A 14,852-nucleotide genomic window follows, 5' to 3' on the forward strand; every position below is an offset into this window, starting at 1 on the left:
CATTTGTAACGGGGCAATGATGCCAACCTCATAGAATTATTATGAGGATTAGAAAAGATGTATTTGAGGGCCTGGATCACATAGTCTTTGGATCTAAGGTGCAGATCTTGTGCCAGTTCTTAGTGTCTCATCCATGATGTGATTTCTGCTGCCACACCAGTGCCATCTGGAAACACAAAGATTAAGGGAAATATCATCATCCTCAGCTTATGCAGCCAAATTTTGTAAATCTTATTATTGATTCTTATCTCCTTTAGAGCTTTCTCCAGTTGTGTGCTAAGAAGGAATTTCATTTTCATTATGAAACCTTTGTGTTTCACATTTGGCTAAGGAGGCATTGTCTTTGGCTTAGCGATCTCTTGATTAAAAGACCCTGGAGTTGTTGGAGCCCTGTCTGAGGAATGGGTGGAGTCAGAGAAGTGCCTTGATTCCAGATACCTTCTCTTAATCTCATGTCAGCAGATTTCCATTGTAGGTCCAGAGCCTGTTACAAGAGGATGAAGGATCTGATCCCTGATAAAGGAATGAGGTCCCTATTCTGGAACTCTTGCACAGGCTTTCTGAGTGAAGTCTGTTCAAAGCCCACATTTCCTGAAAAATCAGTCATCATGAGGAACTGATCTGTGAGGACCAGAGAACAGAGTTGCCAATGTAATTCGATGGAGAGAGGATATTTTTTTCAACAAATTGCTGGAACAATTTGACTGTGTAAAAAAAATTATTGCCACAACTACCACAACAAAAACAAAAAACACCTCTAACCACAGATACTACCACATACAAAAATGAGCTAGAAATGGGCTAAATGTAAAACAGGATGAATAACAACAGTATGCATACAAACACACACATGCATATGCAAACAATATAGTTTTTTTGTTGTTAGGCAGGATGAAAAATACAGAGAGATGAAGTATTGGGTAGAGGAATGGGGTGCTACGATTTACTCTAGAAAGTTCACCTGATTCATTATTAACAGACCAATGGGAAGCAAGAGCAGTAGCAGAGAAACCAGGAGAGACTATTGAAATAATCCAATGAAACCTGATTCCTGACGGCGTACCATTAAAAATGGTAAAATGTAGTCAGATTCTGGATGTATTTTGAAATGAAGCTGATAGAATTTTTTTTTTTTTTTGAGACAGGGTCTTTCTCTGTCACTCAGGCTAGAGTGCTCTTTTGCTAATATAGCTTGCTGCAGCCTCAACCTCCTGGGCTCAAGCTATCCTCAAACCTGTCTCCTGAAAATAGAAGTATGCATCACTATGCTCAGCTAAGTGTTTTTTTTTTTTTTTTTTTTTTTTTCAGTAGAGATGGCGTCTTGCCGTGTTGCCTAGGCTGGTCTCAAACTCCTGGGCTCAAGTGACCCTCCTGCCCAGGCCTCCCAAAGTGCTGGGATTACAGGCATGAGCCATGACACCAAGCCAGTTTTTTTGACTCATTATGTATTGAGGAAGAAAGAACTCAAGTATGGATTCCAAGATTTCCTCCCAAGCAACTGGAAGAAAGAAATTCTTTTAACTGGGAGGAGAAAACTGGTGGATAACAATGTTTTATAACATGATAGGTTCACAAAACCTATTAGAAAGCCAAGTGGAGATATTTGATAGACAACTGGATATATAAAAACGTCTGGAATTTAGAAGCGAGATACAAGAAGGGGATGTAAATTTTGGATTCATCAGCAGCTACGTGGTGTTTAAAGCCATGGAACTAAGTATCACCTTGTGAATAGATATAAATGAAGTTGAGACAGCTGAAGACTGAGCACTGGAGCACTCAACACATCAAGGGTTAGGAAGATGAGCAGGAATCAACAAAGAGTGAGAAGGAGTAGCTAATGAGAGAAAGACGGTAGCAAATAGTGGAGTCCTAAGAGACCAATGAAAAATTGTTGCAAGGGAAAAGCAACCTGGCTCAAATTACACAGGGAAGTCAAGTAAGAGGACAAAGTAGAATCGACCATTGGGTTTACTGCCATGGTATTCATCAGTAAGCTTAGAAAGAATAAGTCTGGTAGATTGAAAGTGGCTTGATCAGACTTTGTTCAAGGATTGCGAGGGGAAGTAGAAACCATTAGTAGAGATTAAACAATTGCTATAAAGTGGAACATAAGGCCGGGTGCGGTGGCTCACACCTATAATCACAACACTTTGGGAGGCCAAGATGGATGGATCACTTGAGGTCAGGAGTTCGAGCCCGGCCTGGCCAACATGGCAAAACCCCATCACTACTAAAAATACTAAAAATATTAGCCGGGTGTGGTAGCAACATGCCTGCAATCCCAGCTACTCAGGAGGCTGAGGCAGGAGAATTGCTTGAATCAGGGAGGTGGAGGTTGCAGTGAGCTGAGATCGTGCTACTGCACTCCAGCCTGGGCAACAGAGTAAGACTCTGTGTCAAAAAAAAAAAAAAAAAAAAAAAAGAGGAAGGTGGAGATGGAAGTGAGTTCAAGCAAGTTTTAATTTGTTTTTAAGTGGGAAGTATACATTTTTGTTTGCTGTTAGAATGATCCAATAGGGAGGTGAAAACTGAGGAGCAGGAGAGAACAGGAACAACTCCAGAGCAATGTCTTTGAGTAGGAGAAAAGGACTTCCTTGTCCTGCAATATCTTTTTGTGCAAGAATTGGTCAGAGGTAGAAAGAGGCAAAATGTCTCATATCAGAAGGGAAAGCAGAGTGTATGGACACAGGAGCAGGGAGGTGGATAGATTTAAGAGTGAAGCACATAGAGGTTTATGATTGCCCCTATATTCTCAGTAAATAAGGCAATCAGCTGAGTGTGGAGAGAGGCGAGAAGTTATTAGAGGTCTGAGATTAAATCATCATCTGGGAGAGTGAGGCCTGCTTGGACTAGGGAAATGTAGGAGGACTGCTGGACAGCTGTAAGGGATCCATGGAGTGAGGCGGTAAAGTGAGGGGCAGCAGGGCTGTGTGTGCATGGGTGTGTTACCTATCACATTCTGCTTCTCAGATGCAGTTATGGAGTTAAGTGGTGATTTGGATATATTCAGGGTTTATGTTTTGCCCTGAAGAGCTCAGTTGAGGGTGAGAGAAGCACAGCTCTTTAGAGTTTTGGCATTGGAGTAATAATAACCTTGGGCCTTGAAATCTAAGCTGAGTACGGATCAAAGTGAGGCTAAGAAAGGAAACAAGGGATGGATAGATCAATGTATTGGAGGTCCTGGGGTAGTTGAGGAGCTGTTGGACTGAGAGCACTAGACCGATTAAAGTAGAAAGATAGCATGTGGTAGCCAAAAAAGGGAGAAGTTGAAATTGAGTTTATGAGTTATTAGTAATGGCATGATATAGTACAGCACATGACTGAATTTTTCTATGTAAATGTAGATTTAGAAGACAAGGCCATGGGAGAGAGGAGGTAAAGGCAGTGAGGAGCCAGAATATTGGATGCATCATCCAGATGTTTCAACTATCTATTGTTGCAAAACAAACTCCTAAAAACTTAGGGAGGGGGGAGGGACAGCATTTGGAGATATACCTAATGTTAAATGACGAGTTCCTGGGTGCAGCACACCAACATGGCCCATGTATACATATGTAACTAACCTGCGCGTTGTGCACATGTACCCTAAAACTTGAAGTTTAATAAAAAATAACAACAACAACAAGTTATAAGTATGTCTGATAGTACTATGAGTTGGCTGGGCTTGGCTGGGCAGAGCGTCTCTCATGTGGTTGCATCCAGATGCCAGCTCGAGCTGCAGTCTTCTGAACGCTCAACTGGCCAGAGGTCCAAGATGCCTCACTCGCATGGCTGACAGTTGAGACTGGTTGTTGGCTGGGAGCTGAGAGAACCACCGTATGCTCTTTTCATGTGGCTTCGACTTCCCACATCGTGAATGCTGAATTCCAAATGGAAGTTTCCAAAGAGTGATTGCCTGAAGGAGCCAAAAGCAGAAGCTGCCAAGCCATTTAAGGGCTGCATCCCACACTGGTCCAGGGTCATTTTAGTTCTATTCTACTAGTAGAAGCAATCTTAGGGCCCACACAAGTTCAAAGGAGTAGGGAGACTAGAAAAGTGGGGTGACTAGATTCCAACTCTTAATAGGGATGTTAAGGCAACATTGCAGTGGAACATATAGAATGGGAGGTAGTGTTGTGGCTGCCACTGGAAAATAAAATGTCATCTCAGAGATACTAAAATCAGTAATAATAGTGACAGAACTAGTGTAGAAGGGAGAGAGAGTGAACCAGGTTCTAAAATAATGATTAGGGAAAAAATTCAGAGCCCTACAGATGTCTGTAACTATGAAGAATAGATGGCAATAAGCTTGTTGACATGAGCAAGACAAGGGCTTAAGGGAGGAGAACGGGACAATGGTGGGCATGTCTTAGGAAAAGGTGCTTTCACCCCATCCCTGTTTTAGCTAGTCCTCAATTTGGTACAGTGTGTGAGGCCCATCTCTAGAGTTGAGTCCCACCTCCTACTTCATCTTGAGAACACCTCTTTCCTTTAGCCCTCTCAAATGTGGATATTTTCTTTCCTCCTGTGTTACTTGGCCTGGGAGTGAGGAAGGTAGCCTTTTTATTCCTCTCTGCAACTTTTCCACCATTGTCCCGTTCTCCTGCCCTAAGCCCATGGTTCCATTTTGCATCTGGTTTCTTTCATATAGCTAAAGGTTTTCAGGGCTCATCATGTTGTATCATATATCTGCTGCTTGTTCTTTTTACTTCTGAATAATATTTTATTATAAGAATTTGTCACATTTTGCTTATCTCTTTCACAAGTTCATGGACATCTGGGTTGTCCACTTTGAGACTAATCTGATTAATGCTGCTATAAACCTTTGTGTACAAATATTTGTGGATCTATGTTTTCATTTCTCTTGGGTATATACCTAGGAGTGGGATTGCTAGGTCATACGGGTTAAACTCTATGCTTAACTTTGGAAATACTACCAAATTGTTCTCCATAGTGGCTGTGCCGTTTTACGTTCCCATCAGCCACTTACACAGGTTCACACTTCTCCACATCCGCAGCAACATTTGCAATTTTCTATCTTGTTGATCATATCAACAGGCATTGATGGGCAGTGGCCAAGGGTAAACTGGGGAGCCTCCTCCTGTCAGGGGAGACTGAAACTCCAGAAGCCCCAATAGCTAACTGACAATAAAAGTTTGGATCGGGCTGGGCATGGTGGCTCATGCCTGTAATTCTCAACACTTTGGGAGGCCGAGGAGGGCGGACACTTGAGGCCAGGAATTCAAGACCAGCCTGGGCAACATGGCGAAACCCCATGTCTACAAAAAATACAAAAATTAGCTGGGTGCAGTGACATGTACTTGTAGTACCATCTACTTGGGAGGCTGAGGCGAGAGAATCACTTGAGCCTGGGAGGTGGAGGTGCAGTGAGCCATGATCACGCCATTGCACTCCAGCCTGGAAGTTTGGGTCAGTGGCCATTGAAATAATTGTTTTTTGGGCTAAATTTTTCCTGACTGTACTAACAAGCAATCCCTACTTAGCTGCATAAATGGACTAGATGCTATTAATTATCAAGGCAACCCAAAGCAAAGTTCTAAAAAATGTACCCCCCCATCCCAAATAGTTCATTTTATTGCACAAATGCTACTTGTGTTACAGCTAACAATGAGGCCTCAGAAATAGAGATGATGTATACTATAAAATGGCCAAAGACACTTTATATTAGTCTAACATTTTGCTTGTGAAAAAGCATATTGTAGGCAAGAATAGTCCTGTGTATTTTATGCAGGCAAAATTCTGTATCATTTTCTTCTATAGTCAGTTTAAAGGATATGTAAGGCTTTCTTTAGCTTTATACAAACATAAATGTTAAAAATATCTATAATGTGCACTATAATTCTCAGAAGCTCTTTGGTTTACTAAGTACAGTGGTTACTTAGTCAAAACATGCTGAGTGAATCTGACCTAAGAATAAATTTACTTTAAAAATGATACAAAATAATGACTTAGTGTGGTAATAAAATGTTGTCGATTTTATTAAAAGCCGATTCCATTTCTTCACACAGTTAAGTACGTTTCTTTCTTGTTTTGTTAAAGCCCATTTCATAAGAGTAAGTTGGCTCTGTGAGACCATCACTGATAAAGACACACACAAAATTAGCACCACACGTTTATAAATGCAGATAGCCACAATGACCTTTCCAATATGTACAAGCTTCGTTTACACATCCACACATGTATTTACAGCCAATAAATAAAATGTAAAGCCAAAGCATCCTTGATATATATAGCAAAGTTTTTCAGAGCCGGAGTTCCCAGTGCTATGTGCTGCTTTAGTGAATCTTTTAAGTTAATGCACCCTGGGTCATAACCCAAATCCAGAAATTTAATGAATTAATAAAGGGGATGGCAACAACAAATCATACATCATTTTATTTTTAGAGAGAATTCATTCCAAGCCTGATGATGTTAATCACAACACTGGTCCTACTATTTATAGGCACGATCATCTCTCTCAGAGAAAGGGTCAAAGTTCTGGCACATCAGGAACAATTTCTACTCCAACATGTTCCAATACATTCCTTGATCGACTGTTTTCCCTTCTGAATTATGCTGAAGGACAACACACATGCAGAGCTCTCTAGTATGTGTTCAGATATCACACACTTTCACAGTCGGGTTCCCAGCTATGGCCTCTGAGATATTTGACATCTTTATCATTTCATATTTATACATAGAAGAGCATTCTGAAAAATAGGAGATCTAGTTTATAAATAATTGTTCACTCACTCTTGATTAGTTGTTAAAAACAACAAATAGCAACCCTCATGGTGCTCCATGTGGCTCATTGCACGCGATGGTTTACAAGCACTGCTTAGGAATCCACCCCAGGAACTTCTCCACCCTTTTACTTAGTAAAAACGGTCCATGTCTAAAATCTATAGAAGCTCACGCAATGCAAAATTTGGACTCAAACTTATCTTTTCAAGTGAAAGCCAGGAACAAAAGAGACGCACTGGAAGTACAACTGAAGCATGACCGAAGTAAGCCTAAAACTGAATAGTAACTGTCAGATATTGAATGATTTTAAATTGATGAAAATCATTTGGAGAATCTAATAATAAAATTATGGTATCATTTTTTTCTGCACCATTCAAATTATATGTCAGCTGAGGATTACAGGCTCATTTTCAACACCTACCCAGAGAACATTATTATAATATAATCTTGAGACAAAGAAAAAAGAAGGGGGAGAGAGGGATTAAGCAATAAACGATAAAGCCTATTAAAAATTAATTGATCTAGATTTTATATCTCCTTGAATTTGTAACTTTGTCATCGTGCAAGCAACGATAGGGACTGTGTAAAGGCTCTGTGTTTATCAGACCCTTTCTTTGTCCCTCTCCAAGTCACATGTTCCTGGCTGACTTCTGGACCACATTCCAATAGCAAGAGGGAATCATTCTAAAACATCATGCATACTGCTAGGTAGATGAGTCAGATTCATGCTGTGGAAAAGCATTTTCTGTATTCTTGGAGACTTGGAGTAAACTTTGAGAAGGCCTCAGTCTGAAAGATTCAGAATTCCAATTAAAATAGGAGGTTCTAACCAATTGTAGGCGATGGCCCAATATGCCACATGAAGGAGCCTTGTTTTACTCTGTGCCCAAACAATTATTTCTTTCTGAAAGGACAAAACAGCGCTTTTCATGATTCACTGTCTTTTAACGCTGGAGGATGTGCTATTTGGCCACTATATCCCACAAATTGAGTTAGTCACTTTTTAGTGCTTGAGACTGTCTCCTAAAATAACTAACAATGATAGGGCTGGGATTAATATTCAGGAAAATCCACTTTTGAAACACCCCAAATACTGCGTATGTTTTGTAAAAGTTACTTCTTTCACTTCATTCTTCACAGAATTCATGTGCCGCTCTTTGTTCTGTAGATCCGCCCAGTTTCTGAGAAAAAGCACAGGAAAAAGCGCAATTTATTATCTTCTGAGTGTTTTACAATCCCCGCCCATCCCCCACTGGTTTTAGGATGGAAAAAGCCTTCAAATGGAATTTCAGAACAAAGGTTGTGAGAATAAACCCAGGGGAGATGTGTATAATGGATCAGAGAATGGCAGGTTCATAGGAATGGAAGACACTGGAGAAACTATTCAGCCCCGTCCCAATAAGGTGCATCATTTTTGGAGGACTGGGCCAAATGGCTTCTAAATTTAGAGGATTTCTTATTCTAAAATGTATCAAGTGAAAAGCCTGTTCCATTTCATTTCTTGTGATGTGAGGTTTCTGAGGAGTTAGCAGAAGGTGTGAGAAAGAGAATCTTTGATATGATTGATTTTAATCACAGAAGAAAGAAACTGTAGAAGATTATTAGTCTAATTTATAATTACCTCCTAGATAAAGTTCAGGTACATTTTTAAAAATGCATCTGTCTGGGTGCCGTGGCTCATGCCTGTAATCCCAGCACATTGGGAGGCTGAGACAGGCACATCACCTGAGGTTAGGAGTTCGATGACCAGCCTGGCTAATATGGTGAAACTCCATCTCTACTAAAAACAGAAAAATTAGCTGGGCATGGTAGCGGGCACCTATAATCCCAGCTACTTGGGAGGCTGAGGCACAAGAATCACTTGAACCCGGGAGGCAGAGTTGCATTGAACCGAGATCACGCCACCACATTCTAGCCTGGGCAACAGAACGAGACTGTCTCTAAAATAAATAAATAAAAGTAAAAAATAAAAATAAAATGCATCTGAACATTCTCTGTCTAAATAACTGTCCTGTCGGTATCCTATAATCAGACAAGGAATGCTTCATTAGGCTATCTCAGATAAAGTCTTGTAACTTATATAAATAATATGACTGGACATGCTTTACAAGCAGCTAGAGTTATTTACTAATTTAATGAGGTTTTATTTTTACATTCACATGTAGATTTGAAGTTGTAGATGCTCTGGGAGAGTATGCATGCTATTTACGTGTAATACAAATGCACGTATAAAACTTCATCTAGGGCTGGGTGTGGTGACTCACGCCTATAATCCCAGCACTTTGGGAGGCCGAGGCGGGTGGATAAACTGAGGTAAGGAGTTCAAGACCAGCCTGACCAACATGGTGAAACCCTGTCTCTACTAAAAATACAAAATTAGCTAGGCATGGTGGCAGACACCTGTAATCCCAGCTACTTGGGAGGCTGAGGCAGGAGAATCACTTGAACCCAGGAGGTGGAGGTTGCAGTGAGCTGAGATCTAGCCACTACACTACAGCCTGGGCAGCAAGAGTGAAACTCCATCTCAAGAAAAAAAACAAAACAAACAAACAAAAAAAACTTCATCTAAAAGTCTCTTTCTAAGAATTGAAGAAAGTATGATATTGCCTCAGATTTGTGATGACGAAAAACAACGTAATAAACTCTTAGAAGAAAAGTCTCCAGTTAGATAAGAATTGCATTATTTTGCCTGGCTCAATACCACAAACTATTCTCCATTTTGAGTTTATCTTGAATGCTCTTACATTAATGCTTTTGATCGAGGTGGTCTCATCTAGTCATTCAGAGTATATACACCATAACTGTATTTTTGTAAAAGACGAAAAACATATAAATATTATGTATATATAAAGTACGAAAGAATATAAATAAAAATTTTAATTGGGGTTGTCTCTGAGTGATATGGTCACAGTGATTTTATTTTATTTTTGCTCATTTTTCCTAATCTATTTATAGTAAACATGTATAAAATCTATTATAAAGTAGAATTTAAAAATATTAAAGATGTCACACAAAGGGTCTTTAATATACTTTTCCTAATAGGCATTTTTTTTTTTTTTTTTTTTGAGACGGAGTCTTTCTCTGTTGCCCAGGCTGGAATATAGCGGCGCGATCCCATCTCACTGCAACCTCTGCCTCCCCGGTTCAAGCAATTCTCTCGCCTCAGCCTGCTGAGTAGCTGGGATTACAGGCCTGTGCCACCACACCCAGCTAATTTTTATATTTTTAGTAGAGAGGTGGTTTCGCCATGTTGGCCAGGCTGGTCTCGAACTCCTGACCTCAGGTGATCCGCCTGCCTCAGCCTCCCAAAGTGCTGGGATTGTAGGCATGAAGGCAACTCTTATTCTATACTTTTGTCTCAAATGCAAACTAGGAAAAGAGAACAAACCAAAAGCAATTGCTTTTCCTATTTCCAGATGACACTGTGTCCAGCCTTTCCTATCATTTCTTGTGTCACTGGCTTGTATGACAGGATCTAATATTTCTCCCCTTTGTTCCTGTAACCCATTAGCACTTGCTGTCTGGCAGGGGGTCTGTGGAGGGTTGAAAATGGCATATTCCTGGAATTCAGAACAGGAGTGGTGAAGGTCACATGCTTAGTGTCCTCTTAGTACTGACGCTCTGGAAAGAGGCAGCTAACAGCTGCCACATGGATTAGCCCTAAAGGTCAGGTAGGAAAGAGGCACAGAGTTGTTTGGAGATAGAAAAGAGAACAGTTTCCTATAACTCTCATTCTGTTTGCTTGGCAGCTTTGAGGGTTTTGAGATGAGTGCTTGGGGCAGCCCTGTTGGCTCTGTGTCCCGGAGTGTGCTGGCACTTGGAGAATCAAGAACTATGTGGCTGCAGGTGATGCAATGAGACCTTTTTACTTCCCTGAATACATCCTGGGAAGAGCTGCACCCACAGCCAGAACGGCAACTACTAAACTTGTGTTACATGCTCTGCAGACGGCATCTGCAAAGTCAGCAGAGACGCAGTAGAGAAAAAGGCAGAAGTGAAGATTCAGGGGTAGTTCAAGGAGTAAAATAAAACCTAAAATGTGTGCCTGGGATGAAGGCCAGGGCTGGGAGAAACAACAGGAGAAAGAAAAAAGAGGAAGTATTGCAAAAAGCAACAGACCCATTTGATATGTATGCAGAAGGACTAAGAAAGACTGATTGAATGCTTTGATCACATGAGTTGGGGCAAGCTGCTGGTGACGGGGTGAAGAGGAATGCATGAAGCTGCCTCCCTTAGGGTGCAAGCTCAGGATGCCCAGACAGCTTTAGTCCAGAATGCTCACCAGCCTGACTTCTTATTCAGAGACTTGTCATGGCATTTCACAAATACCGCAGGTGCCTTTCCTTTCTGCAAATGAGACACTTTCTCCCTAGAACAGAAGATCACCCTGTGGAAGAAAATGGATGTGAATATGCCATGTAGAACAATCAAAAGCACTGTTCACGAAGGTACATTTCTGTCAGGACTGTTTAAATACTACCTGATCGTGCTGGGTAATTGTTTTGATATTCCCAATAATTAACTGTCACACTCGGGCCACATCAGAATCAGAGGGTAATTTGAGAGCCTAATCCAGTGTTCAGCAAACAAGCTAGTTAATTTAGATAGACAGGCATGCAGACAGCCTAGAGCAGTCTTATATTAGTGGGCTTTCACCAAGAGATGATAAAAGATCAACTCTGCCATCTCTTAGCATCTGCATTAAGGAATTAGGGCATCTGCCTTCAACTGGACCTTGCTAGTGTAAAAAAGATTCTTTATAACATTTCCATCCCCAAGATCTTTTTTCTTTTCTTTCTTTTTTGGTGATACAAGCAAATGACTAAAGAGAAATAATTTGTGAATCCTAACTGAAAGAGTTTTTTTTAATTAACAAGAACAGCACACTATAGTTTGCAAAATCCCAGCACATTTAGTATAAAAGCTTTAAATCCTATAGCATTCTCTGTGTAATTCATTTTATGGGTACACGTGGGTGGGGTTGTGGAGACAGGTTGAGATTATCTTGGAATCTCATCCTTCTTGAAGAGGTTGGCTTGAATCTTTGATTGTCCAAGTAACATCTTGGAGGTTTGTTCTCCAACTATTTTGTGCTTGCAAGAAACAGTGCCAAATGAGAAGCTGAGATTCCTGACTTCTAATCCCAGCTCTCACTGAATAACTGTGAGCGATTCAGGGCTTATGTTTTCCTTACATGAAATACAAAAATACTGTCACTTCCCCAAAAAATAAAATAATAAGAAAATAAAAGAAGACTCCTAAAGAAAGTCTACATTATATAGTAATAAATACCAGGTTTCCTAAAGCTCTCCCTGAATCGTGAAGACCCCTGAAATATAATCCCTAGGTCATGACATCAGGTGGGGGTCTAAAGCGAAGGAAGAAAAATACATTTAATTACTTTTTCTGAGTCTCTCCTGCTTTTACTCTGATCTTCTGAATGGCAAAGCCGGGACTGCTCCACCAGTCTGACCAGCTGAAATATGAATCGCTCTTCCATTTGAGCTTCAACATGAGTAGTTCTCCAATATCTACCTCTGTGTAAATTAGGAAGGAGTATGTCTTATTTGTGGAAACTTCAGGCCTAAACAAAAAAGCAATAAAGTTGGTTAGTTATAGAGATCAGCTCTCCCTGCCCCCCACTTTTTTTTCTCCTCTCCAAATATAAATAGCTTTATTGTTTAGGGGATATTTTAAAAATGCAAAAAATGCCCAACAAAATACTCAAAATGAAGGTCGATGGCATTTAGTATATTTTAAATTATATCCACATTCCACCATTTATCCTAATGACATGAACTATTTAATACAATTCTAAAAGAAAATCCTGAAGTCAATCATTCAGAAATATAATTTTCATTTTCATGTATTCCTTTTCAATTTGTATTGATACTTGAACATTATTTAGATGCAATCATAGCACACATATGATTCTCTATTCTTTATTTTCTTTATATTTTATATTCCATTTTTTACCATGTTTTCCTGGGTTTCCTAGAATTATAGTTTTTTTATTTTTTATTTTTATTTTTATTTTTATTATTATACTTTAGGTTTTAGGGTACATGTGCACAATGTGCAGGTTTGTTACATATGTATCCATGTGCCATGTTGATTTCCTGCACCCATTAACTCGTCATTTAGCATTAGGTATATCTCCTAATGCTATCCCTTCCCCCTCCCCCAACCCCACAACAGTCCCCGGAGTGTGATGTTCCCCTTCCTGTATCCATGAGTTCTCATTGTTCAAGAATTATAGTTTTTAAAGGCTGGATCGATTTTAATGACTTGATAAACCACAATTCATTTAACCACTGACTCAATGTTGGATACTGGGTTTCTAATTTATGCTAGTATAGGTACCACTGTAATTGATGTTTTAAAAAATGTTTGTTGACTATCTCTTTAGGATAAATATTAGAAAAAAATCACTCCCTTCTATATAATAATATTTTATAGCTATGGAAAGTTATTAAAATACTACCTTCCACACCTGGAGGGTTCTAGCCGTGAACGATGCACGGTAGGTTCGCATGGGCTGCTTCACTACCTTGTCTGCACTGGCTATTTTTAAAGATTTGTTCATCTGGTAATTGTAAAAGTATCAAGTTGCCTTAATTTTGTATTTCTTTGATTACTAGTAAAGGGCAGGCTGGGCACGGTGGCTCACACCTGTAATCCCAGCACTTTGGGAGGCCAAGGCACGTGGATCACCTGAGATCAGGAATTCGAGACCAGCTTGGCCAACATGGTGAAACTCTGTCTCTACTAAAAATACAAAAATTAGCTGGGCGTGGTGGTGGGCACCTGTAGTCCCAGCTACTTGGGAGGCTGAGTCAAAAGAATTGCCTGAACTCAGGAGGTGGAGGCTGTAGTGAGCTGAGATCGCACCAGCCTGGGCAATAGAGAGAGACTCCATCTCAAAAAAAAAAAAAAAAAGGGCTAACACTTTGTCATGGACTTCTTAGTACTTATATTTTCTATACATATTATATGTACATCTATAGAGTGGTTTCCTGTTACTATTGCTCATTTACTTTAATGTCAAACCTTTTGAGATAGTTTAATTGTATTGTTTAACAGCAGCTTTATAAAAGAAAGAAACAGATATAAGATGATAAATTAAAAAATATAACTAGTAAGTGAAAATAAAATGGCCAATTTGAAGCATTTTTTTCTCAATATGAAATCAGGGAAGACCTCAATTTTGAAATTTTGATTTTTTTAACTAGAGACTTGTTTTCTAGGCATCCATCTCTACTTCTGCTGCTCAGACCAAGGGTTATGGCAGGGGAGGGAGCAGTGCCATGATGACCGCCCCCCTGTGCTACTCACAGAGTGAATGGGATGTTCTCACTCTCGGCCACGGTGCCATACAGAGAAATCTCAAAGGCCTGGTTGGTATGGGTTTCACTCTCAGTCCCAGAAAAATGAATCTTTACTTGGTAATGGAAGACTGTCAGGGAGGAAATTGGAACATGCTGATCAATCTTTATGAAAATATCACAACCCCAAACAGGCAATTCAGAACCACAGAAAGTATCTCACTAGCACTCAAACCGGAAGTGCACACACATGGAACCACTGGTGTGGCTTGGAAAGACTTCATCTTGCACAGTGTTCATACCTAGAAAATGCAGACCTTGAATTCTACTCCCTTTCAGAAAAGTGTGGTTATATGCATAGGAAAAACCCAAATGTGTCTGAATTGCCAAGCAGCATTAGGAAGTACCTGTCTTTGATGGGGTGCTAGGGAGATCAAATCAGAAGGCCAAAACACTCATGATGCTTTCTCCATAAACTCCGCCATCCTTGGCCATCTTGTCCCTTAGCATCTGGAGCAAGCACATTCAGCATTTGCTTCTGTGTCAGTATATGTCACTGTGTTTGTTTCATGAGTAGGTCTGTCCTCCCACCCTGACTGTAAGCAGGCTTCTGGTCAGAGGATCATGCCCACGCTCTTAATTCCCCTACCATCTAGCGCAGAGTAGGTGTCTAGTAGGTGCACCATAGAACTTATTTCTTTGATTTTTCCATTCGTGATGGGCACACCAAAATCTCACAAATCACTACTAAAGAACTTAGTCATGTAAGCAAACATGACTTCTTCCCCAATAGCTTATGGA

At 40.2% G+C, this 14,852-nt stretch overlaps 1 protein-coding gene across 1 annotated transcript in view; it reads right to left on the reverse strand.

Annotated features, from left to right (window-relative positions):
- Window positions 1-5,955: 5,955 nt before the first annotated feature.
- LPL (lipoprotein lipase) overlaps window positions 5,956-14,852 on the reverse strand; it is a 29,350-nt gene continuing 20,453 nt past the window's right edge. Inside the window, exons 7-10 of the mRNA XM_003256730.4 lie at window positions 14,062-14,182; window positions 12,128-12,310; window positions 11,009-11,113; window positions 5,956-7,907 (exon numbers count right to left, since the gene is read on the reverse strand). Of these exons, the coding sequence (XP_003256778.1) occupies window position 7,907; window positions 11,009-11,113; window positions 12,128-12,310; window positions 14,062-14,182 (410 nt within the window). The 3' untranslated portion in view covers window positions 5,956-7,906. The remainder of the gene's footprint in view (window positions 7,908-11,008; window positions 11,114-12,127; window positions 12,311-14,061; window positions 14,183-14,852) is intronic.

The sequence above is a fragment of the Nomascus leucogenys genome, chromosome 4, assembly GCF_006542625.1.
Source record: "Nomascus leucogenys isolate Asia chromosome 4, Asia_NLE_v1, whole genome shotgun sequence".
NCBI classification, from domain to species: Eukaryota; Metazoa; Chordata; class Mammalia; order Primates; family Hylobatidae; genus Nomascus; species Nomascus leucogenys.